This window comes from Typha latifolia, chromosome 1 (assembly GCF_019914945.1).
Source record: "Typha latifolia isolate L0001 chromosome 1, TyphaL0001v2, whole genome shotgun sequence".
NCBI lineage: Eukaryota > Viridiplantae > Streptophyta > Magnoliopsida > Poales > Typhaceae > Typha > Typha latifolia.
In genome coordinates, this window is record NC_133086.1 from 22,955,668 (window position 1) to 22,981,904 (window position 26,237).

At 38.4% G+C, this 26,237-nt stretch overlaps 3 protein-coding genes across 3 annotated transcripts; all 3 read left to right on the forward strand.

The window, feature by feature from the left end:
• The first annotated feature begins 2,570 nt into the window (after nt 1–2,570).
• On the forward strand, nt 2,571–7,495 carry LOC140802721 (protein transport protein sft2-like). The gene is made up of 4 exons (XM_073158287.1): nt 2,571–3,001; nt 4,539–4,806; nt 6,123–6,227; nt 6,937–7,495. The coding sequence occupies exons 1-4, from the start codon at nt 2,799–2,801 to the stop codon at nt 7,045–7,047; spliced, it is 687 nt and encodes a 228-aa protein (XP_073014388.1). The 5' UTR covers nt 2,571–2,798; the 3' UTR covers nt 7,048–7,495.
• Nucleotides 7,496–11,470: 3,975 nt separating this feature from the next.
• On the forward strand, nt 11,471–15,137 carry LOC140782676 (uncharacterized). Its single transcript, XM_073129417.1, has 2 exons — nt 11,471–14,442; nt 14,518–15,137. Exons 1-2 carry the CDS (start codon nt 11,634–11,636, stop codon nt 14,967–14,969), a joined length of 3,261 nt encoding a protein of 1,086 aa, XP_072985518.1. The 5' UTR covers nt 11,471–11,633; the 3' UTR covers nt 14,970–15,137.
• Nucleotides 15,138–16,319: 1,182 nt separating this feature from the next.
• On the forward strand, nt 16,320–26,150 carry LOC140802409 (elongator complex protein 2). The gene is made up of 10 exons (XM_073157932.1): nt 16,320–16,571; nt 16,677–16,764; nt 18,199–18,284; nt 19,128–19,281; nt 19,991–20,151; nt 20,234–20,902; nt 21,060–21,381; nt 22,033–22,250; nt 24,305–24,482; nt 25,312–26,150. Exons 1-10 carry the CDS (start codon nt 16,392–16,394, stop codon nt 25,797–25,799), a joined length of 2,544 nt encoding a protein of 847 aa, XP_073014033.1. The 5' UTR covers nt 16,320–16,391; the 3' UTR covers nt 25,800–26,150.
• The last annotated feature ends 87 nt before the right edge of the window (nt 26,151–26,237 follow it).

The following is a 26,237-nucleotide window of genomic DNA, read 5'->3' on the forward strand; positions in this document are numbered from 1 at the left end:
AGTGATTTTCAACTTGTCCATATCATTTTATTTTTCTTTCCTTTGTTCCTTGTGAGTGAAAGGTAGCTTGCACCCTCCATCTTGACCCTAATGTTATCACTGGCCCATTTTTCATCATTAACACCTTCTTCTCGTTCTCTCTCTTTCACCCATATATATGATTAATTTCACGAGCTACAAAGTGGTAGTCACTGTGACGGGCTTTGGGCCAATCCAAGATTGGGTTTGGTTCGTAATATTTGGGACTGTATGTTCTTCACATAATCACCATGCAATCATAAGACCAACTGTTCCACAAAATATCTCCTGGGGCTCGTTGTCTGGATCGATGCCAACACTTAGGTCCAAAACAGATTGAAAACAAGAACGAGTTCGTTCTGGTGGCGAACATGGGGAGCTGTGTGATTACTCTGGACGAGTCATGGGTGGACTCCCTCAAGAAGAAGGTAGAAGAAATCGAGTGCAGTCAACCCTGGCAATCATCTCATTGATAGCTGCATTGACCTTGCTGTTTCTCACAGCTGCTCAGGCAGTGTTTGCTATGGTTGTTTATTATTGGCCTCCTACTTGTAGTAATTCCATTGAACTGAAAAGGATACTGACATTGGTGCAGAAACATAGTGGAAAAATTAGCTCTCGACCTCGCTCCAAAATTAGCTATCAAAGAAAATAGTGCTCATATTCTTTGTCGTTAACCTTGAATATTTGATACTACTCACAGAGCAAATCAAAGAAAGTAGTGCTCATATTCTTTGTCGTTAATTCTCAACTTAATTGTTCTGTAGAAAAATTGGGAACTTCTGTGAAGATGAGTTTGAAATACCCTATTTAATTTATTAAATTAACTCTGTCCAGGACACCTTCCTAATTTGGTCCTCATAACCATCTTTGATGCGAAATTAACTGGTATCTAATGGTATCTATATCAAACTTATAAAATATAATCCAATTGATCTCGTCGCTATCTTTCTTTCCTTCTTTTTTTTCCCTTCTACGTCTCTCTTTATATCCTAACTGAGAGACATACACGCAATATGCAGGAAGGAACTGTGAATAAAGTTTTCCACAGATGAGGAGTTTTCATGTGATTAGGATTCTCGTGCAAAGGGCAGCTTTTAGAATAGCAATAGTTTTCTCACTACTAGTCTAATATCAAATAAAGTTTTACCAAATACTACTTCAAATCGTTATTTATACTTCTAGATATCCAATGAAATATACTCAAATCAAGAGAAAAATCTGAGAATAACGGAATTCCGATTCTATTACAGTTTATAGGACTTATGAGATTTCAAACAGTGATAGGGCGGCATCTATTCAAATCAAGTGAAACCCAACAATTTCCAAATAGGAAATGTGAGAATAATGGAATTCCGATTCATTTACTCGTCAAACTTACCCACTCTCCTTGGTTTTCTTTCCTTTGAGTACAATCCATCTTCTGCACCTGAGAGATACTTCTAGCCTTAAGGCTTATCTCCAACATAGTCTTCATCTCTTCATCACAGTTGACTCATGGGCTCATGGCTAACCAAGGCAGGTGCATTCCCACTGACATCCACAGAGAGATACTTCTAAGACTACCCTGCAAGAAGTATCACAAAATTTAGAGATACTTCTGACCTCCGATATCGACTTCATTGCTACCCACATGAATCATGGTCGCAATGCTGACTCCCCATGCATCTTACTCCTTCATGAAGACAAATCTTGCATCAGTATTCTAGATGAAACATGCAAGCCCAAGTATCGCTTATCAAACCTTAGCCTCAAATATACTAATTTAATATCTGCATGCAAAAGCCTAGTTTGTCTGTCAGATTATTCAGGACATGCTCAACTCCTGAACCCAACCACTGGGGAATGTTTAACACTACCGAAACCCAGGTGTTTAGGCATTTCCCAATACCTGCCACGAATGAATACAAAGTTGTACGAATCTACTATACAATTTATAGCAGCCTTGCTGATCATAAAACTCAATGCGAAGTATATACTCTTGGCAATAGCTCCTGGAGGCAGATCAAGGTCCCTGATTACTTCGGCTTCTATCCTGGAATTGGTAGGGATGGTGCAATTTACTGGATTACAGTGATAAGAGATGAAGATAGACCCTGTGTTCTCTCCATTTAGATCTTGGTAGTGAAAAGTTCTCACCTATTTCATTCCCCTATATCAAAATGGATCTTACTAGAATTTCTTGTTCATCTTATGCTTTAAGATAACTACTAAGAAAATGGCCACAGCAGAGATGAACATATGGATGTTGGGTTACAGTAACAACTGGATCAATAGAACTGAGTGTAGAGAGAAGAGAAGGAATCACCTCCAAATCTCAATTGAGAAATTCATTCTTTTTAGTCATTTCTTCAATTCTCCAACTCTAGCTTCTAAAATTTTTGCACTTTGAAAAAGCAATGGTGCGGATAGATTAGAATAGAAATATACATACACTATAGATTGAGTCATAGATTAGAGTAATGGGTTGGGCTTTCGAGTCGAGTCGAACAGGTAAACGTTTAGTCTATGCTGCTCACTACCATATCAGGCTCAGATTGGATCTCAGATCCAAATCTAACTGCGGGTAGGCTTAGCTCAATTAAAAATGGGCGGGATCGGAAGAATTTGATATCTCTAGTCAGGCCACACTCTGTTGAACTCGTTTAGGAATCCCACTCGATCGGTATTCGGGTTCGATCTTTTCTGGGTTTCTCCCCTTCACTCTCCATTTCAGCTTCCAGCGACTGGAAGAAGAAAAAAAATATCTCCTTTTTCTTCTCCTTCGGATCCGGTAAGCGATGCAGAAGACGGCGCAAGCATGGTTCATGGGTGGCCCAAGCGGCGAAGGCGAGCTGCAGAAGTCCTCCTCCTCTCTCCTCGCCGATTGGAACTCGTATGCCGCCTCGAGATCCGCGGACGAGGGGAGTTCGTCAGCCCTAGGGTTTGATATCGAGGCCGCGGTGCGAACCGCGAACGATAAGGTCACCGGAACATTTAACGTGTAAGAAAGACATTTCTTTGCTTTTTCATGTTCTTGATTCTTCGATTTCTTATCTTTGTACGGAGATTCGTTGGATCTTGAATTCTTAAATCTTTATTATCTTGAAACTGAATTGACATACGGGAGGGAATTATAGGAAACTATGGCTGCAAATGGAATGAGAATAAAGATCTGTTTTTTTTTTTCTTTTTGCCGGTATAGTGAAAACAAGACTAATTCTATAGTTCTCGGTTGTAATTGTTGATTCTTGTGGATTTTCGTTGGTTCTTGGCAGTGTTGGTTTAATCTTATTGTCCTTGGACAAAGCAATGGTTTTACTTGTGTTCCAAATTAAACAAAGACTGAGTATACCTTTAACGATTGCGTGCTCGCTTAGGTTGGATTGTTTCTAATATGAGTAGGATTTTGGCAAATGAAGGAGATTTGTTCCCTTTAACAAGGCATTTTGCAGATAAGTTTCAAGATGGTTGTTTGGGATAATTAACTACGGGCAGTGATATACTGTGTAACATGTCCAAATTTTGGAGATTTTCTGCTAAGTGATCACCTGACTTGTGGGAGAGGGATTGGTGGTGGTGGGGATTTGATAGGCTTGCTTTAGTCTGCAGAGTTAGTCTGTTAGTCTATGTGTGGCAAGCACAAGCCACAATCTGTACCAGTAAGGCTCTGGTTAATAATTCATTTACCTCCCCTCAGCTCTATCTTGGGTTTGTCCATTGTCAACAGAAGATCACTTCTTTTCTTTTCTGATGAAGCATCGACATGTATAAATGATTTAGATCATGGTTTGAAGTTCCTTTTAGAGGAACCAGTAGCAGCCGGAACTTACTGAAGTCTAAGGCTGAAGCTTATTCATCAAGCCTAAAACTTGCAAGTGTTAATTTTGGTCTTCATGTTGGATCACTACCGATTGAAAGTGGTCTGCTTTGGCCTCAATTTTTTTTTCTCTGTGGGTCAAAAGCAAAACCAATAAAAAATGAAATCAAAACTTTGAACCATGATATAATTGATATTTAATATGAACAGGTACATAATTAGCATGCAACATCTACTTGCACATGCATGTACATTAAATACACCTGCTCCTACTGCAGGTTCTCCCTGGTTGCATAGTCCTTGAGATTTGGGATTGATGAGGATTGAGGACAAAAAGGTCTTTAATGGAAAGATATCATTTATCAAGCTAGGAGATATTTGGTTTTTGCAAAGATGGTTCTTAGCAATTTTAGCCTGTAACTTGCATGTTTATAGAGAATGTGGAGTGTGCTTCTTAAATTCTGTTGTGAAGTGTGGTGCTTCCTTTTGTTTTTCTTAGAGGTTGCTTTAGTCAATTATTTGTTCTGTATTAATGTCCCTAGTGCATTGGTCAATTTTCTTTTTCTCCATCTAACATTAAAAAAATGTGTTGAGCAGTTGAAATTCATGAAAATATTACCTGTCTCCTTTTGTTATCTGTACCTATGATTTATGAGATTGAAGAGATATTGGGGTTATCTTTCTTTCTTAATATTTCTTTATGTTGGCTTATAATTGCTAGGGTGTCCAAGGGTGTAAAGGAATTACCTGGAAGCTTCCAGAATGCTACTAGCAGCGTCCCTTCTGGAAAATCACTCATGTACTTTGGACTGCTCCTTGCCAGCGGCGTGTTCTTCATTTTTGTTGCCTTTTTTATGTTTCTTCCGGTTATGGTGTTGATGCCTCAGAAATTTGCTATATGCTTCACTCTTGGGTGTGCCTTTATTATTGGGTCATTCTTTGCTCTCAAAGGCCCTAAGAATCAGCTGGTTCACATGTCTTCAAAAGAGGTACAATATTAAACAACAGATATCATACTCTTTTCTTTGGTTTTTATCCTTTTAAACTCTTCTTGTGCCTTTTAAACTACATGTAGTGTATTTGCTCTTTTTTCCATGTTTAATTGTTTATTTTGATAAAATCTAGCATCCTTTAAAATATCAAAAATGGCATTTTAGTAAAGGAAGATCAAGAGAGTGTACTTTTGGTATGGAAGGGTGAGAATTAGTACTTAAGCTGCTAAGCATAACCAGTTTCACTATTGTGGAGTTTTTGCTGAAGATGTGTTACATAGGCAAACATTTTTCAGCTGGTATTTAGTATGTTACCTCACAATCTAGACTGAGGCTTGTGATCTTGGAAAATAAAAATTAATCCATCCCTTTCTCTCCGTTTCTAATATTGTAGTAGCAAAGGCAAAATACTCGTCATCGCTTGCCATTGTTGGATTGGGGATGCATATATATATATATATATATATATATATATGGAGGGTGTGGTATTAATCAGGATCAGCTGAAACTTCAATCCATGCGAGTATATCTCTTTCCAACTTGTATCTCTTTCTTGACCTTAGTGATAATACCTTGTCTCCCATAAGTCCCACTCTTTTGTTGACAAGCTCCTATCGTCGACCGCTGGTCTACAAGTACCCAAACCCTGTAGTTACCTGTTCTATTCAAGTTTTATAATCTTTCAACGGTCTCTAGGTTGGGAATCATGACATGTGCAATTACAAAGCATAATCAGGAACTTCTGTAATGACTTCTCTTTCCTCAGAAATTAATCATTTTTGTTCTATCAAATGAGGAAACTGTTCAAATATTCCTAGGTGTGAACATTGTACCATCTGATGGACCTCTCATATGGCTCTCTAACTGCTTCCAAAAGATCTGTTCATTATAGAATAAATTTTAGTAATATCATTACATAACTTAAACTTGTCTACAAAAAAAAAGATTCACTAATACTGTATGTCACCCTCTTTCAATGACATTTTTTCCTCCATCCTGCCACTGGAAGCTGTCATTCAGTAAATCAGCAAATTAAACTATTTAATTTGCTGTTTAAAGATTGCAGTTGTGATTATATATTATCTTGCACTATTACTTTTAAGATTTCCAAACTGGACCTAGCTAATATCTACCATTAGGTCTGTTCAACACGGAAGACTATATTCTGGCATTAGTCATATCTGGGCTCTGATACCTTTTTTCCTCTCTTCACATGCTCTTATTCTGATTTTGACCATATTGTAGAAATATTACTGTGTTGTATCAAAATGTAGCTCATGTTGTTTACATGACCTTGTCCATTTATGATGCAGAGACTCCCCTTTACATTGGGTTTTACTGGTAGTATGGTGGGTACTATTTATGTTTCCATGGTGCTTCACAGTTACATTCTCTCAGTGCTCTTTTCTGTTGTTCAGGTATTCACTCCCTTGTTTTGCACATATTCCATTTTTCCTTTTCCTGTATGAAATATTGTAACGAAATGTATCATGGTGCATATACAGGTGATTTGCTCTTTTTAATGTATTACCATCCAATTCTTTTCCCATCATGTTTAGGATATAGTACGGCTGTATGATGGTGCTATCATCTTTAGTAAAGATTGTTCATACTAGGGAAATGATTGCCCTGACACCTATTATGAGTTGGCTAGTATCAAGAACCATCCTAGTGATTGCAATTCAAGCTTATGCTACCAACAAGCATCTCCCAAGAAACTCTCCACAAGTCTACCTTGATGTTATTGTGTAGTAGACTCAAATATGTTGCCACATGTCATTTTGCTGTTCTCACCATATAGAGCCAACTCTGTAATAGAAGCTTGAATAGCAGGTGAGGGGCAACCAAGATGACCCATTTATGTTCGTCAGATTCCTTGAGAAGGATCTGGACTCTGGAGCACTCTTTTCTTTTAACTCTTTTGCTAGTGCTTTTGTCAAGGATAACGATCCATTTTTTTCCATTTAGAAAATATTCCTATCCCTGAGACATGGACCTTATGTGATTTGCTTGTATTTTTGTTCTCTCGTATCCTGGAATTGAGTTTCATCAGCCCATATATGAATTGTTCAAATATATTGCAATATTTAATAGTCATGGAATGTAACTGTAGTTGGTGTTTTTCAGGTTCTTGCACTCGCATATTATGCCATATCATATTTCCCTGGAGGATCCACTGGTTTGAAGTTTCTCTTTTCAACTCTTACATCAACTATACTGAAATGTTTTGGCAGATGATGTCAGTGTCAAAAGGCCCTTTTTTTTCCTTTTTTACCTTGTTAAGAATGTATTTTGTATCCTAGATGTCATTTTCTTTGAGAAACGATTCTGTAATACAATATATAGTAGTGTTCAGGTTTTCATTTTTTTTTAGTGCTCCAAGTAGTTGGGTGCACTTGCTGCTGCTTATGGAGCCCCATCTCGTTTCTCACAGGAAACTAAATGATAGTTCGTGTAAACATGAGTCTTTATATTAATCTCCAGATACAGAAAAGCTCAGTTACTATATAGGTGTAAAATAGTTGCAAGGCAGCTAATTTATCGCAGGGAATGCCTGTTGTTTTCCCTTTAGTCATCTAGCATTTGAATGTTGTTTTCGATATTCAAAGGCTATCCTTGTAGTATAAATGATATTTTGATAAGGATGAACATGTAATTGTTATGAGGGGGAAAAGGTTTGGAATAATCATTAGCCGTCTTCCAGGACATGACTTGCTCATAGTTATCACTCTCATACTTGACTGGTGCATGTATTCAATTTGTCATGCAGGATCTGAGAGAAATTTTGGCCCTCAAATATCATCTACTTACCAATGTGTAGACTCAGATAAATTGGATCTCCTTTACGTGAAGTTTTCTCTGCAAAGACGACAACCTTCTCATTGGAAATTTGAAAATCTCAAGGTATGAATTGCAATCATTCCTTTTCCTGCTAAATTTTGCACTGTGAGAGGATGAAAACAATGTATGGGAATTGGACATGGCTGGCACGCCCCATATCAGATTGCCCTGGCAGATAGCTAAATATATGAGAGAGATCGAACAAATCCTTGGTTGGATAAGGAACCCTCAATTGACATGAAGTGGGTCATCCTTTGAAATAATCTGGTGGCTTCCAAATAATACCTTATCTACTGTTGTCTGTTACCCTTTGTAGTCTTGAATCTTCTTTGTCCTTGACAAGTGATGGTGTGATACGGTTGAAAAACTAGCTAGTACTCAAAGTATGAATATGATGACCTTAAGATAAGTGCTCTAGTAGTGATTAATTTGTTTGTGGAAATTTCTTTTATAGTTCTAGTTGATCTAATTGTAATGATGAAAGTAATGAAAATACTAAAGAGTGCTGATTGATACTCATCTGCAAACTTAGCCTAACTTGATTAGCTCTGTCCATGTTATCCAATTGCCATAGGGGTCAGCTAAATAATAAAGCTTTGCCGTCATTGATAAACCTATGTACTTAACCAGATCTATCTGTGTAGAAGTTCGACTTCTTCCATAGGTTAATAACCCTTTCTTAGGGCAGTCTTCCCACCTCTCTCTTTTCAACAAGATAAAAAAAAAAAAACAAAAAAACAAAACAAGAGTAAGATACTAAGATCTCTTTCAAAACCCCACTGTGTGCCAAAATTGTCTCTCTCTCTCTCTCTCTCTCTCTCTCTCTCTCTGTCACACACACGGCCGGCCTGTGTCAAATTTGTATGCTACGATACGATAGATTGATCCAAATTGTTTAGTACAAGTCTTATTTCCATACCATTTTCTTTGTGGGGTTTGTGATGTTATAGATGAGCTTACAATTAGCAGGTGGATATCTATCTCAGGAAGCAAAAATAATGGGGGAGGTCATGTCGAGATTTAAAATTATAGATGGCTAATTAGTCTTAGCACCCCACTCACCATCCACTCTCTTTTACTAGTGCTTAAAGAGATAAAGATAAAGGTAGTGACGTGGGTATTAAGACAACAAAATCCTGAAATTAGGGAGAATATTATCCATCATCATAGTTTTGGTGCTGAGGAGACAATGAAGCGACTCCAGTGGGGTTAGTCCCGGCAAACTCACGCTATTTTATTTCCTCAACACCACTGAGAGAAGGTGGATATTGACATAAATGGAGTAGAAAATAGAGGGAGAAGAAGGAAGGCAGAGAGAGAGAGAGAGAGAGAGAGAGAGAGAGAGAGAGAAGTGCCAGACAACAAGTCCTTTAATCAAAAGTTCATAGGAAAAAACGGAGAGTAGTGCTAAGAGGAAGTCCAAAAGCTCTCAACTTTTAAGTTGAAGGCCTAACACCTAGAGACACAATGCATCAGGGCCATAGTTGTAACACTCTATTCAAGATAAGTTTGAAAGCAAAACAGGAAAAAAATTGTATGATCTCAATGTTTCGTAGACCAATTCATACTTGCTACATTTTCTTTTGCAAGACAAAGCACTTTTTATCCATTGTATCTTAGGGATCATGACTAGGGCTACATAAGATTTTGTACTTGCAATATTCATTGTATGGTTGTTAGGATACTAATAAGTAATCATTGAGAAAATTTGTGTAGTAGTTGGTGTTTAGATCCTATAATACTTTAATGCAACTTACGAATATCATATGGCTATATAATACTTTGGAACACTTAGGATAGCATGCTATGGTTTTAGATAGTAAACATCAAGCACCATCTAATGGATCATCAAAGATCTGTAACCATTAACAGGGGTACTTAGTATGATAGCTGCAATATCCAAGAGAGTCTACAAACTATATCTTTATTAGATGCCATCTGTAAAGACTTCTTACTTTATCAACTTCAAGTCTTGTGAGAAAATTTATCTAGGGAGATATAAAGATTAAATTATCCGTAGTTCTTCGTTGTCTTCTAGTTCTTTTATTAGAGATCTAAAGAGGGACATAACAGTAGAAACTAGGTTCTGTAGTGGATCTATATATCTGTCTTTAAACACATAAGATTGTTAGAGATGGAAAAAACTATAAAATGTCAACGAAATACTCTTCATGTAGCAACTTATACAAATTATAAATCCTTTCAACTTGTGCTCCTTCTGCTTGCAGCTGTAAATTTTGTGCATGCACAGATCTACTCTGCAAATTGCCTTAAAAATTTGCTCTACTGTCAGAGAAGTAAAGGGAAGAATAAGATGCAGCTAACATGCATTACACCTTCACTAAGTTACAAATTATGTTTATTATACTCATAATAGCAAATTGTCTTAAAATTTTTTCTACTGTGCTTCATGTGCTGCTCCATGTTGTCTTCACTCTCTCGTTAGCCTTCTCTTGATGGGATCCGATCCTCTTTATTTTAATGATGTTTCCATCCCATTACACTAACATTATATCCCATGTTTGCCACCTAATATATCTCCAATTTGCCCACTATCACCATGTGAAGGCATTTTGCTCTCACACTCTTGCATGTTTTAAACCTAAAGTTAGAAGACTATGTGGATGGGCCAATGGCCAAGTCATGTTAAATATTATTAGAAAACCTTAATAAAAACACCATACATCTTGTCTTCCTTATCATTCACATGTTTACTACATGATAATATTTATCATTTAACTCTGAATTTTACTTAAACTGCCTCAAAATTGTCCTACTATTAGTTTTCCTAATGGTCAAGTTATCGATGCAAAATGACATTAATATTTTAATTTTATTTTTTAATTAAAATAAAAAAAATAAATAATGAACTATATATTTTTAAAGTCAAATAAAAGATATTTTTATTTTTATTTTTAACAGGTGTAAAATATTCTCTATTACGTTAGGTACCATTAGTATGAATGGTTAAAAAAAACAAAATATATGATATATATATAAAGGTTTTGGCTAAGGGTCGACATTTGGGCAAAACAAATCTAATAAAGAAGAATTTCCACCACCTACTGGATTTAGGGAACTAAAATGGAAGAGCTTTCATCACATCTTTTTAGGCTAAAATTTTCTTTAATATTTGGCTAAATGGAGGGGAAACCCCACAAGGGTCTACCTGTTCCCTGATGCTGAAGACATCAATGGAGAGGCAGTTCTTGTGGGTTTAACTATTTCCATGGAGTTTTTGACAGTGGGAGAGGGGATTAAAATAAAGCAAAGGCTCCATGTTATCTTTGCTTGTCTCCTTCCACTCAAAGGCATGTACATGTTCTTTCACTTTCTTTTCATTACTTTTCCAGCCATTGCCACCCGACCACATTACTAAGTTGCTAATTTTTTAGGATTAACACTAATCTTTGCCTCCTTTATGAGCATGTGCACTTAGAAAGATTCCTCGCTTATACCTCTCTTGCTTGCTTCTTGGTATTTACCACAACTCATCCATATGGATGTCTTGTCTTGCATTTAATATACATAGAGATGAGCACACTTTACTAGTCTTTACTTTCTAAACCGTAGAAGAAATGTTGTTCATGAAGTAATGTTAAAGAGTTAGAATAGGAGGAGTTTTGGAATAAAAACATCCACAAAAATACAAGAATTGGCTTCTTATCCTTTTTTTTTTTTATAATAATATCATAAGGAAGCAATTACAGCTAATATGTAGACTTCCAAATTCCCCCACCTTTTTACCATTCTAAACTAACTCCAGAACCTAACTTTGTGGTAAAGAAGAACCTGATCCATTTGCATCCATCCCATGATCAGAACAACAACAGGGACTGCAGAGAAATTATTTTTAAAAAAGCTAATATGTCCTTTGGATCCAGATCTCTATCTTTTGTACTATAAACAAAACATGGGGTTCCCCCCTCTACAATCCCAACACAGATCATCTGCTCATTCCTCCTCCCCAGTTCCCATCCCCAATGCCTTCTAACTCAAACTCACACACCTCCTTAATTCTTCTTCTCCTTACCATAAACTTTTCCTTCTTCTTATCCTGCCTCTCCATTGATGACCAAGGCCTAGCTCTCCTCTCATGGAAACAAACACTCAATATATCCACTGGTGCACTCAATTCTTGGACCAATTCAGACCCCAACCCATGCAAATGGTTTGGCATCACCTGCAACTCCAATTCCCAGGTCATAAGCCTAAGCATAAAATCCTTAGATTTGCAAGGCCCGTTGCCTTCAAATTTGCAATCTCTCAAGTCCCTCACCACACTAGTCCTCTCCGGCGCCAACCTCACCAGCGTGATTCCGAAGGAATTCGGCGACTACCGTAGTCTCAGATCCATTGATCTCAGCAAGAATCAACTCTCCGGCGAGATCCCAGTAGAATTATGCAAGCTTACCAAGCTTGAGTCTCTGGCTTTAAACTCCAATTCTCTACAAGGAGTCATCCCTGCTGATATTGGAAACATGTCGAGTCTAAACTACTTGACTCTTTTTGACAACAATTTGAGTGGGGAGATTCCTGCAAGCATTGGAAGTTTACAGAAGTTGGAAGTGTTCAGAGCTGGAGGAAACCAAAATCTGAAAGGCTCATTGCCTCCAGAAATTGGCAATTGCAGCAACTTAGTCATGCTTGGCTTAGCTGAAACTGGCATATCAGGAAGCTTGCCTTCTACAATTGGGCTATTGAAAAGGATTCAAACAATTGCAATCTATACTGCACTGCTCTCAGGTCCAATCCCAGAGGAGATTGGAAACTGCAGTGAGCTAACAAACTTATATCTTTACCAGAATTCACTCTCTGGGTCTATTCCTCCACAGCTAGGGGAGTTGCAAAATCTTCAAAGTCTGCTCCTCTGGCAGAACAATTTGGTGGGCTCTATCCCGCCGGAGCTAGGCCGGAGCAAAGGGCTAATCCTCGTCGACTTGTCGCTGAATTCGCTCGCCGGAAGCATACCGCGGAGCATTGGAAACCTCGGAAATCTGCAACAGCTTCAGCTGAGTACTAATCAGCTCACCGGTGAGATACCGCCGGAGATCTCGAACTGCACCGCGCTGGCCGACCTGGAATTCGACAACAACGCGCTCTCCGGCGAGATACAGATAGATTTCCGAAGATTGCAGAATCTAACTCTCTTTTATGCTTGGCAGAACAGGCTGACTGGTACCATTCCCGCAAGTTTAGCTGAATGCCGGGATCTCGAGTCCTTGGATCTCTCTTACAACAACCTCACCGGCCAGATACCGAAGGAATTATTCGGGCTACGGAATCTCACAAAGATGCTACTCATATCCAATGAGTTATCCGGGTTTGTTCCACCTGATATCGGGAATTGTACGAACTTATTCCGGCTGAGGCTAAACGGTAACCGGCTCGCCGGGGCGATCCCGGCGGAAATCGGGAATCTCGAATACTTGAATTTTCTTGATATGAGCAGCAACCGGCTAGTCGGCGGGATCCCGTCGGCGATATCCGGATGCCGGGATCTCGAATTCCTCGACCTCCATTCTAATGCTTTAACCGGCGGCCTACCGGAGTTTCTCCCGAAAAGCCTACAATTCATCGATGTCTCCGATAACCGGCTCACCGGGCCGTTAGGTCCCGGTATCGGGGACTTGCCGGAGCTGACGAAGCTCAACGTCGGGAGGAATGGATTCTCCGGCGGGATCCCGTCGCAGCTGGGGTCTTGCAGCAAGTTGCAGCTGCTGGATCTCGGAGATAATGATTTTTCAGGCGTTATTCCGCCGGAGCTAGGCCAGCTCCCGGCGCTGGAGATATCGCTTAATCTGAGCTGCAACCGTCTCTCCGGCGAGATCCCGAAGCAGTTCTCCAGCCTCGGAAAGCTAGGGTGCCTCGACGTCTCGCACAACGAGCTCGCCGGGGATCTCGACGCGCTAGCCGGGTTACTCAATCTCGTCTCCCTCAACATATCCTTCAATGCATTCTCGGGCGAATTGCCGAACACGCCATTTTTTCAGAAACTGCCTCTCAGTGATCTCACCGGCAACCATGGATTAGTCGTCCCCGGCGGTACGGATGCAGGAGAAGTACCGAAGGCCAAGGCCACGGTGGCGGCTCTAAAGCTTGCCATGTCGGTCCTCGTCAGCGTCAGCGCGTTGCTACTCATAGCGGCTTTATACGTCCTCCTCCGTTCTCGCAGCGGCGGCAGTCGCGGCTACGTGGACGACACGTGGGAGGTGACGCTCTACCAAAAGCTCGAATTGTCCGTCGACGAGGTAGTCCGGGGCCTGACGTCAGCCAACGTGATCGGGACCGGCAGCTCCGGGGTAGTCTACAAGGTCGGGATTCCGGGCGGCGACACGCTCGCCGTCAAGAAGATGTGGTCGCCGGACCAGTCCGGCGCGTTCCGCAACGAGATCAACGCGCTAGGCTCGATACGCCACCGGAACATCATCCGGCTACTTGGCTGGGGGGCTAACCAAAGCACAAAGCTCTTGTTCTACAACTATCTACCAAACGGGAGCCTAAGCGGATTCCTCCACCGGACCGCGAAAGGCGCGGCGGAGTGGGAGACGAGGTACGAGATAGTGTTAGGGGTGGCGCACGCCATTGCTTACCTCCACCACGACTGCGTTCCGGCGATCCTGCATGGGGATGTGAAGGCCATGAACGTTTTGTTGGGCCCAAGATTTGAACCTTATTTGGCGGACTTTGGTCTGGCCAGGATACTCAGCGGGTTGAACAGTGATGATCATGGTTATAAATTGGATTCAAAAGTCACTCACATTGCTGGATCTTATGGTTACATTGCTCCAGGTAACTAATTTTCCCCTTTTCCACCTCTTCTAATCTTAATGGCATTAACTAATCCTGGGTGTTATATGTACACAGAGTATGCTTCAATGCAACGGATCACGGAAAAAAGTGATGTCTATAGCTATGGAGTTGTGTTGCTTGAAGTGCTCACTGGAAGGCATCCACTGGACCCAACATTACCTGGAGGAGCACATTTGGTCCAGTGGGTTCGAGACCACTTTCATGCCAAACGTGACCCGTTGGACCTCCTCGATCCGCGGCTGCGAGGCCGACTGGACTCTCAAGTGCAGGAGATGCTTCAGTCAATCGCCATCGCCGTCCTGTGCATTTGCCCGCGAGCCAATGACCGGCCGACCATGAAGGATGTCGTGGCCCTGCTGAAGGAAATCCGACGGCCCATCGCAGACGAGACTAAAGAATCTAGTGCCGCCGGTGCTGCTGCTGCTGCTGTCGTCTCTCCCGTCGGAAAAACGCCTTCAAGTGGGTCTTCAAATTGCTCATTTGTCATGTCAGATTACTCTAGCTGACGCTAAAAACAGAAAATAGTTCAATTGGGGCAAAAATTTTGTGCATGTACTGAGGTTTGTCATAACTATTTTGCCCATGTAAATTACAAATTCTATTACATACTCAATAGTATGCCTAATGTACTTTAGCGTGTTACTACTATAGCAAAGTTTTTCTTTCTTTAATCACTTGCTAGTATTTTGACATTAGAGTGGGGAAAAGGATGGACTTCCTTTCCAGCAAGACCCTCACATGGCATCACGCTGCGAGACAAAGACTTGTCAGCAAATATAAAGAATGAGGAAAGAATCCCTGCAATTAGAATAAGCAAGTCTTCTCTTTGTGCCAAGGCTTTTAATATCCTTAATCCCACTTTCGCCAAGCAGGATGCACAGCATTCCTTTAAATCGAGTTTAAGTGACAAAAAGGTTACTTCCACTCGTTGGGATACATTATGGATACAAGATGAAGAAAGAATGGAGGTACAAAAGAGCCTCTGCATGAGGATAAGATATCGAAATCCACGTGTATCAAGTGGTTAAACTGTCCAAAATGAACAACAGGACATTGGGGAGAATGGTCAGTGTCATTGTAGGATCCAGCCCTTACTTGGCAAACCACCACCATGTCGGGATTTCTTTGGCCAGTGCTTAAACTTCGAATCTAGTTCATTCTCCTTCAAACAAGTGCTTTAAAATTGAGAGCAATGTTTGGCTTCTAGCCCATATTAACCTTAGGCTAAAAGCTTCCACAAATGATTGAAGTGGGGGAAAAAGTTTAAATGCACGGAGTGGGCTCATGGGGCCATTTTAGGAAGCGTGAGGACCGAAAATATTTGGAAGAGCAAATATACTTGGCCAATTGGATACAAGTATTGTTGTCCAATTCAATTCATATGGATAGGGATCACATAGTTTGACAAGCATATCATCAAATTAGTGGTGATTTGAAGATATCAAATGCGTGTGATAGCCTACTATTCTTGTTGTCAAAAAAGTTGAGGTAGAAATTATTTTAAGTTATAAAATAATTTTGATGAATCTCGAGTTCATTAGGGTCGCCACAGATTATAAATATAGTCTCACAAATAGAAAAAAAAAAATAAAAACGACTATTTAATATAAATTTTATAAATATTAACATATATTTAAAATTAACTAGGAATATTAGGAATAATTATTATTTACCCGTTACCATACCATATAAGTAAGAGCCTAACGGATACTTTTACAGGTAACGAAATAGGAAACTCCACTTTATCAAAGAAAAATAAAAAGGATTCTCTGGAGCCTGGATCCGATTACCCTATCGGGTTAAATTGCGGTTCTTGCCGGGTTTTGCCCATTGACACAATAAAGATCCAGTCTGGCAGTCTTATAGCAAAGTAGGGTTTAAGCGCCTTCTTCTTCTCCTCCCTCCTCGAGCCAAATCTTGGCTTCACCATGACACATTCTAGTGGGGGCGGAGATGGAGGTGGAGGTGGAGGTGGAGGTGGAGGGTTGGAAGTGAATCGAGTTTTTATCGGGGCGGGATGCAACCGAATCGTGAACAACGTCTCGCGGGGTCCCTCCGGCCTGGTTGCCTTCGGTGCGCAGAACGCGGTCGCCATATTTTGCCCCGAGGTCCTTCCTTTCCCATTGTCTCATCTTTTCTATCATCTTGATTTATTTTCTTGGTCTTTAATGGTTTATCTGGTTATCGTTTCTTTTGTTGGGTTTTGGGAGCAGAGTGCTCAAATTTTGACTACGCTTCCTGGGCACAAGGCCGTCGTTAATTGCACGCAGTGGATTCCGACCAGTAAAGATGTGCACAAAGGTTCATCTTTTTTCTCTTGAGTTTGGTTTATCTCGTTTCGTGCTTTTAGTTAAGAGGAGATATGTTTATTCTTTAATTATTGGTAAAGTACTCTTATCCATGTATTGTGAAAGGACCCGTGTTTGTTAGCGAACAATTGAGGTGTGGACATAATTAAGTTCTATTGATTATCTCATATGTGACTTTTTTTTTATGATGCCGTATGACATTGGAGTATTGCTTTTCTTGGCCTCCTATCTTCTGCTATGAGTTCATGAGAATATGTAGTATATTCAGGGGGATGCTGGTCCTTCAATTATTGGATCTTGATTCTTTTCCTGTCTAGCTAGCTTGTGAAACATTTTATTTGCCAAGTCACTGAGATTGGACCTCTTAACATGTAAGTATAGACATCATTCGATGGTTAGCTTCTTGTCGATTTCAATTCAATTCTTGCTTATAAATTGCAATACTGGTGCATGATAAGCTACATAGAATAACTTGTCTTAAAATTTATGCTGAACAACTTGTAGAATGCTTTGATTATATGTTAGCAGCACAGAGAATTTTACATCAAAAGACATGCCATCGTAAACACATTATAAAATGTAATGTTCTGCATTTAATTTCTAAAGGATATTTCCTCGTATCTATTTAATCTTCTCACCTTTCATAGCACCTGAAAGAGTTAATTTAACCACAAAATTTGGGAATTGTATTGATGGGGGTGTATTTATGATACTCTTTGGTTATTTGCTAGTCAGTACAGTGTCCATTCCTCTATTGTCTTTCAATTATATTTTATTTGGTAGTTATCTTGTGTCCAATATTTTTCTACCTCTTTTCTTAAAGAGGGAAGGTATGCTATTTACCTCTATTTTCTTTCTAAACTTTATCCTATAAATTTTGAATGGGTTTTAAGTACTTGTTGCCATTCATGAGAAGGTCTCAAACTGTCAATCCATGATAGTAATAGTTGCCTTATGCATTATAACAGTGTGGGTTTGATTACTGATCCTATTCTTTCAGTTATAGAAACTTGTTAATTATTCGTGAAGTCTTTTCAACTTCTGTTTAAAGAGTTAGAAGATGATGAGGTTGGTGATATCTTGTAAGGATTCCTCAAACACTTAATTCTATTTATATGTAGTGATGCTTAATTAAGTGTGACTACGTGCTATATTGTTGGTTTCACTTATTGCTTGATGGTGGCAACTGTTGGGAGACTCCTCCTTTAACCGCAGGTCAGCTCTGCATTTCATGTAGGTAGAGCTGTGTCCATAAAGTCTGTTTATCTTAAACTATGACTGACATACTAATCATAGAGATATAAGTTTCTTAAATTTTCACAGATCAGCCTACTTTAGGAGAAATATGAAAAGAGGAATGTCCAATAACATTAGTTGGTTTTCTTTTTCTTATATTAAACTATTACTTTCTTTATGTATGAAACAGTCCAACAGAAGGAGATGCATTATCTTCTCTCAGGAGGTGCTGATGGTGTCATCATGGTGTGGGAGATGCATGTCAAGAAAAGAGAGGTGCATGCTCTGATATTTTATTTTTCCTTTTATTGGGTATATTTTAACATTTTAGGGCATTCAATGTATTGTTCCTTGGAGAATAGGACATTTTTGTGCATATGATTTATATTTACTCGTGACTGAAGAACCTGAATCTTCATATATCAAGAAACACTTATTTTACCTGGATGATTAATGACTTAATGCTCTCCTATTCCTCCTAGCTTGTTCATGTTGGTATGTTGAATGATGCTAAAAACTACAACTGAAAGAAATTTGCCTTTTCTTTTTATCATTCGTTGTTTTACTGGCATGAAAATTAATCTCGTTTTATTTTCCCTTTGTATTTTCAGCATAAGAGCTGGTAGAATTTGCATATGTTTTAACATAATATAAATTCAGACTATCATCTTTATTTCCACTGGTGCTATTGACCATGTTGGTTACTGATTTTGGCTGTTATCAGCTTAAATTGTTTAGAAATCATTTTATTGCAGCATGCTTTTCTTGTATAGATGTGGTGCCTGGGATTTTTACTAAACTACTGTTTATGCTAATTTACAATGGTTAATGCTAGTCTTGCTGGTCTCTTATGGATTGTTTTGGCCATAGCTGTTGCTAAGGATTGGAGTGCCTGGTAGGGCATGATACATCATTAGCGTGAGTAAGAAGTTTGATAAGTTAAATCGTGACGTAATCTCATCTATGCTTTTGCTCTTCCTATGTCAAGTCATTGTTCTTTTATGATCAACACCTTATTTAGTTATCTCATGCTTAGAAAATACATGATTTTCTTAGAAAGGACATAGAGGTAAATCATGATGTAATCTCCTTTTCCTTTAACTATGATTTGCTTTACAGTGGAGGCATGTGTTACAAGTACCAGAAAAGCATAAGAAAGGTGTTACCTGTCTTACTGGCATGATGATTTCCGATACTGTTTCTTTGTTTGCTTCTACCTCTTCAGATGGAATGGTTCTTGTATGGGAAATGGTCCTTCCATCCTCTGTTGGTGGTAAGATAATTCACTTGGCAAATTTGTTTGTGTTTACGAATGTATTGTAAATTGTAATCTCTGATAACTAGAAGGGCCATATCCTTCAATTATAATATACATGTGCATTTCTGTAACTAAAAGGCCTAGATTTTGGTGGCTGATATTCATGGCTGCCAAGAATCTGTGGTTACTACAAATTAAAGTCCGCCTCAAGAATTACCAGGATTGCATCTGCTATTTTGTTTGGTCTTTGACATATTTATTCCTTAGGAGATGATGTGAACTCCTATAAAATTTATTATCCTTGTTCTTCATCTACCCTCTTTTAAAGCATTTAGAAGAACTTGTAAGGATTGTTTGTAGGTTCTACAAGCCTAAACTTCAAAAGATAAGATAGATGGCTACATAGAGTGCTATTACTATAGATTCATGCAGTACCTCCTGCTTCTTCACTGATTCTTTGGCCTAGTTGTCAGTCGTCACAAAAGTTTGATGATTGATGTTGTGTTGCTGGTTATAAGACTTGGTCAATTATTCATGGAATCGTCTGAATCTTAGTTAGAGCTCTTTTGTCCTCGCTTTGAGAAAATGATGAAAGATTTTGATGACTAGTCTCAAGAATCTGTAGGGCTATCCACAGATTTCAAAATATGTGCGGAACATGGATTTAACATGCTTACTATAACATGTTTTTTTGCTAAAATTATTCATATAATGCTTGTGACAGGGAAGTGTAAGGTTTCTTGCTTGGACTCCCTATCAGTGGGCTCAAAACCTATGGTTGCATTGTCCATAGCAGCGTTACCAGGAGATACAAGCCATATAATTCTAGCAATGGGGGGTTTAGACCTCAAGGTCCACATATACTGTGGTGATCAAACCGGCAAGGTTTGTAGAGGAGTTTAGATTTACTTTCCTTTTTCATCTCCTGCCCTTTTGATGCGCTAAGTAATAAATTTTCTGCATCCAGTTTATTCATGCTTGTGAGCTGAAAGGCCATACAGATTGGATCAGAAGTTTGGACTTTTCATTACCTGTTCTAGATAGTGGAAAGCACAGCCTTTTCCTTGTAAGTTCATCGCAAGACAGAACCATTCGCATATGGAAGATGGCCTCACATGTTACATGTTCTGGTTCTGTGGTGCAATCCAGGAAAGAGGACATTGGCTTGATGTCATATATTGAAGGTCCTATATTCTTGGTTGGTTCTGCATGTTATCAAGTGTCTTTGGAATCTCTCCTTGTTGGGCATGAAGATTGGGTATACTCTGTGGAGTGGCAACCTCCTTTGCTGGTAAATGGGAATGAAGGTTACCAACCAATGAGCATCTTATCTGCATCAATGGATAAGACGATGATGATATGGAGACCTGAAAAAACCACCGGTATCTGGGTAAATATGGTGACTGTCGGTGAACTAAGTCACTCTGCTCTTGGGTTCTATGGTGGCCATTGGGCGCCAGACAGTAAATCTATTCTTGCTCACGGATATGGTGGGTCTTTTCATCTATGGAGAAATATTGGTTTGGATTGTGAAAATTGGCAACCACAGAAAGTTCCTTCTGGTCATTTTGCATCAGTATCGGACCTCACATGGGCCAAATCTGATGAATATTTGCTATCTGTTAGCCATGATCAGGCAAGTCATTCAATTTCTTTTACCCTGGAAAGATTCTGATTTTGCTCTTTCTTAGTCATTGTCATGTTATTTAATCTCAGCAAGATGTATGATATGCCATATACTCATATTACTTTGTTAATTCTTCTGCTCATGATATGATAATGGCAACTTGCAGACTACTCGAATATTCGCTCCATGGAGGAATGAAGTAAGCTCTAGAAATAAAACCTCTTGGCATGAAATTGCTCGTCCACAAGTTCATGGGCATGATATAAACTGTGTCACTATCATACAAGGTTCTGGGAATCATAAGTTTGTAAGTGGTGCTGATGAAAAAGTCGGCAGAGTTTTTGAAGCTCCTTTATCATTTTTGAAGACTCTTCACCATACAATTTTCCAGAAGCCGAACAGCTTCGAGGATCTGCATGCTGACGTACAGATCCTTGGTGCAAACATGTCTGCTCTTGGGCTATCACAAAAGCCTATCTATATGCACAGTGAGTCTCTCTGCACTTGTCTGTCGGTGTAGGCATGCTTGTGCACATGTGGTTCTGTGTGCAAGTGTATGTGTTTCTATATGTGCTTTGTGGTTCTGTGACTTTGTGCTTGCCTGCCTTTGTAATATTTGGAATTGGCAAAATGATTATTTCAGTTTAAGTTATTGAGGAACTTGCTTTACAAAATTCTCTGGTAGGATAGACCTGAAATTTCATCTAGATTGAAAGAATGCTCAACATTAATGATATTACTTTTTCTGTTAACAAAGTTAGAAACAATGCATATGGTGAAAAACTGGTCCTCGAATTTCTATCTGTTCCCTTTTTTAAACATTATATAGTTTTGAGAATCCAGTGCAAGTGAAGTACTCAGACCAAATAAGTACTGAAAATTATATTGCTCTGATGTGATAGTGTAGTTGATCTGGTATTTAGGAGTGTCTGCTTGCATTGACTTAAAATATCTTTGTCTCCTTTGCGTATTTAATTTCCTCTATGAAATCCAGGTTCATGATTATTATGTGCTTAATCTTTTCTATGATGGTATCGCTAATCCATTGGAATGCTTTCATATGGTTAAATTTGTTGGATTTCTTTCTTGTGGTTATAATTGACATCTTTCTTATTGATTTGAATATTTACTACATCCAGATGTCACTGAATCCCTACAAGGTCTTTGTAACAATGCCTCAGATTCTCTCGAAACAATTCCTGATGCAGTGCCTACTGTTTTTACTGAGCCTCCTGTCGAGGAACAACTAGCATGGCATACGTTATGGCCTGAATCCCACAAACTTTATGGCCATGGTAACGAACTGTTTTCCATGTGCTGTGACCATGAAGGGAAGCTTGTTGCTTCATCATGCAAGGTATACTTACTATTGCCTATGTTTTTTTAGTTATATTATGTGTTCAAATGCCTCTATAATCTCAAGGTTGCCAACCTAAGATCTCTATCTTTTCCTTTCTATAGTTTCGTTTATGCAGTACAGCTTATATTTGTAAAGCACCTCCATTGTCAAAGATTTGTTCGCCTTATAGTTGGGAAAAGAACAATTTTATACATAGGTGAACATAAGGGACAATAGACAATATTTCATCACCGAAAAGATTGGTAGGGTATTGATAGAACTAATTGATGAGCTACACTCTGCTGATTTCCTATTGGTATATTATGTCCTGTGGCACTTGCAATGCCAACAATTACCATAGGTTACTGAGCTAGTGGCATAACCAGCAGCAATGATATATATTGGAATGATCTTTTTTCTTTCTCGGGCTACATGTTTCAAAAGATCTAAAGGATGTATAACTTCTTTTTTTCCAGTAGTTGTCATCTTTGATGGCCTTCATGTACATGTAGTCAGATAGTATTCATGTTACAATCATAAGCTGTTATTTTTTATTTTTTATTTTTGTTTCCAAGGATGATATTGAGCTTTTATTCATGATAAATATAGGTATTAGGTGCAATATTTGCTATTAAGACCAAGATAACTTGAACCTTATGGATAGCTTTTCTGAACTTTGGCGATGCTTCAGGTAAAATCTAGAAAAGAGTTACCAAGAATGTGTTTAAACTAATTTTCCACCCAACGGAAGATTTTTATTTATTCATTTAAGGGAAGAGCCTGAAATAATTACCGTATTTCACCACCAGCAGACTACCTCACATGAATTTTCTAGAAGTTGGGAAATGTAGAATCAGGCAAGAGATTTTACATAAAAGCTATGCACTAGTTGACAGAAATATCTAGCTTCTTTTAAATTGTATTATAGGCCTTTTTTGGCAATTATAATGTTGAAACATTATGATTATATGCTTATGTATTTGGCAGTATATCTATATTTTAACGTCAGGAAAATGGAATATGCATGATGTCTGTGTGACCATAATCTCAGATGTCAACTGACACATAGCTTTCATTGAAAATCTCCTTCATATGTACTTGGACACTCTTTGGCTTAATAGTCACTTGGAGATAATGACATGTTAAAATTTTGTCATCTTTCTTCCCTCATCTAGACTACTCTTGAGTCTATAAAATCTTTCAAAGGATAACTCCTGGATTGTGCAAGTCTAAATCACAACAAGAGAACAATGTAGAGATATCTTTACTTGTCAAATGCCTTTCCGCAATGATGTACTTGCTAGTTTTTGTTGCACCATTTAATTGAATTTTTGTTGACAATCATGTTTGGAACACTCATTAGTTCCTATGGCTAAAATGGGTCGGATTAACTCCAACCTGACTCAGGTATGGATTTAGATGCGAGTATGATTTTTGAAAAAAATATAGATACATGTTTAGATGCGGGTAGTTTTTTTTAAATAAATCTGGATACGAATACGGATATGGGTCGAATATAATTTTTCGAATATAAATATAGATATCGGAAAACCGTTTACTTGCATATCTTTTAAATAATTTGCAATTTTTAGTTTGCTTATTTAGATGATGAATACTTATATTGTGACTAATAATATGTTTTATGTTGTTTGTAAAAAAATGATTTTGCTAACTTTATATATATTTGACATGCAAGTTTTTTTTGTTTTTGTTTTTGGAACTCTTGGTATTTTGTATTAATTGTGTCTAAAAAAAAGATCATGATTCGTTCAAAATTCGATCCGTATCCGTTTAAGATATGATTTTCTATCTAAAAATTATCCATATCTGTAGAATTAGGATATGGTTTTAAAGTTTGATATCCGTCTAATTTTTGTATATGAATCCATATTTAGACCAAAAATATGGATCCGAATATAGGTTGAGTACTGTCCTATCCGCATCCGATCTATTTCCACCCCTATTAATTCCTCATGGTTTTATCACTATATCTGAAAATATATGGAAAATGAAATTTACATTCTTAAGTTCTCTCAATTGATCTTTCATGGTTTATTTTGACAATCTTTCAGGCTCAATCAGCAAGTGTTGCCGAGATATGGCTTTGGCAGGTCGGGTCATGGAAAGCTGTTGGTCGCTTGCAGTCTCACAGCCTAACTGTCACACAAATGGAGTTTTCTTATGATGACGCTTTCCTCTTGGCTGTCTCAAGGGATCGACAGTTCTCAATCTTCTCGATCAAGAAAACTGGTGTGCATGTCTTGATCTGGCAATCATCATATATTTTTATGCAACCTCGCCTTACAACTATATTTAATACTTGATTTTGGATATTTTATTGAGAATGGGGTCAAATAATATTTGCATTTGACTAAAAGTTTCTCTGGAAATCCTTATTATTCTTTTTTTCTTGTCATTCTTGTGTATGATTTAGAGCTATTCTGATATATGAGCTGTATAATCTACAATTATAATTTCTTTGTATTTTCTTATTTTTATCTATATATATCTCTATACAAGCTGATCCTATTATTTCCTACTATTATTCAAAGTCATTTTCATGCGTATATCTGTACATGTATATGTATATATGAACACAGTCAAGGACTAGAAGCCTAAGAACTAAAATTCCTTTTCTAAGGTGCGCTACCAATGCATCAAGTGAAACAGTGGTAGATAGCCTTAGCAGCATACTGTGATGCTACAAGTTCTTTTTAGGGGCAGCCAAGTATCTTGACATTTGTTTCAAAGATTGACTTGATATCTGTATGTTATAATCTGGTTCTAGTTTTACCAAAATAATTGTAGGCTTACTCCTTACCATCTATAGAACTTCTTTATACTATTATTATATAGTTCTAGATTATGACCTTTGTGCTCTTTACAAACCATCAGCCAAACTTATTTATCTTTATCTTCAAAATTAAATTAGTATTTCGTTATAATTCTTGGGCAATATTTATGGTTTCATCTCAATCTTAAATTAGTAATCTATCAAAAGGCTAGATTTTGTGATTTTTTTTTACTTCTCCATGTTTTCTTTATTAAATGATATTGTTGTCCCTCTTAATGATTTCAGAAGAAGGGGCCATCTATCAATTAATTGCCAAGCATGAGGCACACAAAAGAATAATATGGGCATGCTCATGGAATCCCTTTGGCCATGAATTTGCAACCGGTTCGAGGGACAAGATTGTCAAGATCTGGTCTGTTGAGGATGCCTCTTCTGTCAGTCTGCTTTGCACATTGCCTCAATTTTGTGACAGTGTTACTGCCTTATCGTGGGTCGGCCGTGACCGTTCGCGTAATGCTGGACTTCTTGCTATTGGCATGGATAATGGACTCATTGAACTCTGGAGTCTTTCTGGTGGAAGAATTAGTGGTAGTAGTAATTTGGGGCCAGCACCATTCAATGCTGTTCGTGCAGTTCAGTTTGATCCTTTCCTTTGTCATGTTTCAACAGTGCACCGCTTACGGTGGAGGAACCTTGATACTGATGATTCAAGGGTTCACCTGGCTTCTTGTGGGGCTGACAATTGTGTTAGGGTGTTTGAAGTTTGTGAGTAATGAACATACCGAGCAGAACAAGCAGAAATATGCTGATGACAAAAAGCAATATTAGTCTCAGAAAATAACTGATTTTGATATCTAGTAGGACTGCAAGGCAATAACAGCCCCCTTTTGCAACGCATACATTTTGTTAGTGTCTCATTTAATGTACCCAATTATCTGTAAAATGGGATCTAAACTTGAGAGGGAAGTGGAAGTAGTAGTCAGGCAGTTGTTTGTATGTAATTATATGGTTATCTGTAGATTAAATTAATATACCGAGAGCTTTTTTCAATTGCATGATGCAACTTGAACGTTCCTATGTAATCAGTTAATAATATATTTCTTCTGAGTCTCATTTTACTGAAACATTTTGCTTTATCTACCCTTTCTTGTATATAAGTATCATTGTGCAAATATTCTTACAGGATTGTGTTATGTTATCTTGAATAAAAT